Consider the following 1,969-nt stretch of genomic DNA (forward strand, 5'->3'; position numbering starts at 1 on the left):
CACCAAAAACTTAGATCAAGGGGCCAAAAGCCTGTATCTACGAACCCTGTCTTCGATATGCGAATGCTATTCTCGTCACCGTTGTTTCAACCCTGCTTTCGATCTCTCCATTCCAACAAATGGCATTTATGTTCATTTGGTGCAGTATTCCCGACTGCAGAACAATAACCCTCAGTTTCGCTTCTGCAGCCGGCTGGAAAGCCCGTTTCGGATCTACCCTTTGATGTCCGTGTGTTTATTCGTCCGCCGCGTGCCTCTGTAATGTTCAGGCATTTTCGTGTGTCAACACATCTCCTTGAAACATCTGTAGGGATGTAGATGGCTGCGAGGTTTGCACGGTACCAATTTGCACTAGAACACCAAATGTCACAATGAACTTGTGGGTGTTCTCCTTCCGACAACTGGAACGCTGTCAACCTAGTCGGTCTTTCCTGGGCGGATCCCCATTGAGTGGCTATTTAACTGTGAAATCTAGTAGGGTTCTTCGTACAGTGACAAAGTCGAATTTATATCGTGATGACTCGTTGTTGGGTAGCATTGTTAGGGTACTTTTGTTAGATTTCTTATGACGAAATCGGCAAAAATACTAACGACGGCGCCACCGGGGTTCATTATTTTTCCCTGGTCACACTTCACCTGGTGTACACAGCTCTCCTCACAGGGCGAACAGTCCGGATAAGGAAAAAGTATGTCGATGAACAATAGGTAGTAAGTCTGAGTTGGTCTTTGAAAAACGCTGGCTAGAAAATTCTTGCCGAAAGAATAATGCCACGTGGCCGAGGTTCCCTGTTTGAGACTACTCACCACCACGACTCCAGTCTCTCACTCGCACTGCCAAATCTCATTGGGATGGAAGGCAACAATCCCAAAGTCACTTTTGAACTGGAGAATGCCGCACTCTTTCATATAATGCAGCACGGTTTTTTTCAAGAATATGCCGTATCATCACGTCCGCGAATAACGAATCTTTGCGGTGCACCGCAGTGGATGGCCCGTTTTTGGCAAACCTCCGCTTTACCTGCCGTTAAGTGGTTGCCCACAAACAGAACCTGTGATCGAACGCAATCGATTCCGCAAGCACTCAGCTCCAGTCACAGACGCCTTAAGAAGTTCGTCAATGGAATCCTTACTGCACCGGACCAAAAAGGTCGCACAACATAGACTTTCACTTTGTTTTAGCTAACATACACGATATTCGGCAATGGGAAACTCAACCACAATATGGTCCGCGAAAACAAGATCCCCTTTGGACAAACCATGCTGTTCTGAAGAATGCACGGAATTATCCTGCTTTAGTTGCGCCTTGGTGGGTGGATCGACTTGCACGTCACAACGCTACCCGTGAAAGGAAGAAGGCCTTTGTTGCGGAGTTATTTACTCGAAACGCATCTTCCTGAACTTTCCGGATATTGATTGACTGTTGCACAAATCCAAGCAAATGCTACAAAGCGATTCCACAAGCTCCGTAATAGATCTCACTTCTCAAGAGATGCCAGGCGGATTTACGAGAAAACATACTACACACATGCCGCCCAATCACCGTTACACCAGTATGTGGAATAATGATGTCAAGCATGTTATCATAAGAGACACAGATGCACACACTGGTGATTCTAAAATGTCTTGAATCCGCATATCATTAGTGCGTGATACACAGCAATCTTATTCCTGTATTTGTGCGATAAAGTTACCCGTAAAATAAGGGCTGGGCGAATATACACTCAATAGGACTAATCTGAACCAAGTCCGATCTAGCGATGTTGTGGAATGTTGGTATCTCGGGTGCGCTGCTTGGTTGTTGGTCAGTTCGCCGAGCTTGGCATTTGGATTGCAAACGTTTCATCACCAATCGAGGTGACATCGCCAGCGCAGGTTGAGTGGGTCCCACTGTGTTTGTTCCCGAATCATCTGCATTTTTCGCAAATATAAACAAAATATTTTCAAATGAGCTCAGATGTACGCAAAAGCT

General features: G+C 45.9%; 1 protein-coding gene across 1 annotated transcript; it reads left to right on the forward strand.

The window, feature by feature from the left end:
• Nucleotides 1-765: 765 nt before the first annotated feature.
• Nucleotides 766-1,161, forward strand: T265_12144 (hypothetical protein; the record flags this gene model as incomplete). The annotated part of the gene is made up of 1 exon (XM_009179176.1): nt 766-1,161. The coding sequence occupies one exon, from the start codon at nt 766-768 to the stop codon at nt 1,159-1,161; it is 396 nt and encodes a 131-aa protein (XP_009177440.1).
• Nucleotides 1,162-1,969: the final 808 nt, after the last annotated feature.

This window comes from Opisthorchis viverrini, assembly GCF_000715545.1.
Source record: "Opisthorchis viverrini unplaced genomic scaffold opera_v5_1081, whole genome shotgun sequence".
Taxonomy (NCBI): domain Eukaryota; kingdom Metazoa; phylum Platyhelminthes; class Trematoda; order Opisthorchiida; family Opisthorchiidae; genus Opisthorchis; species Opisthorchis viverrini.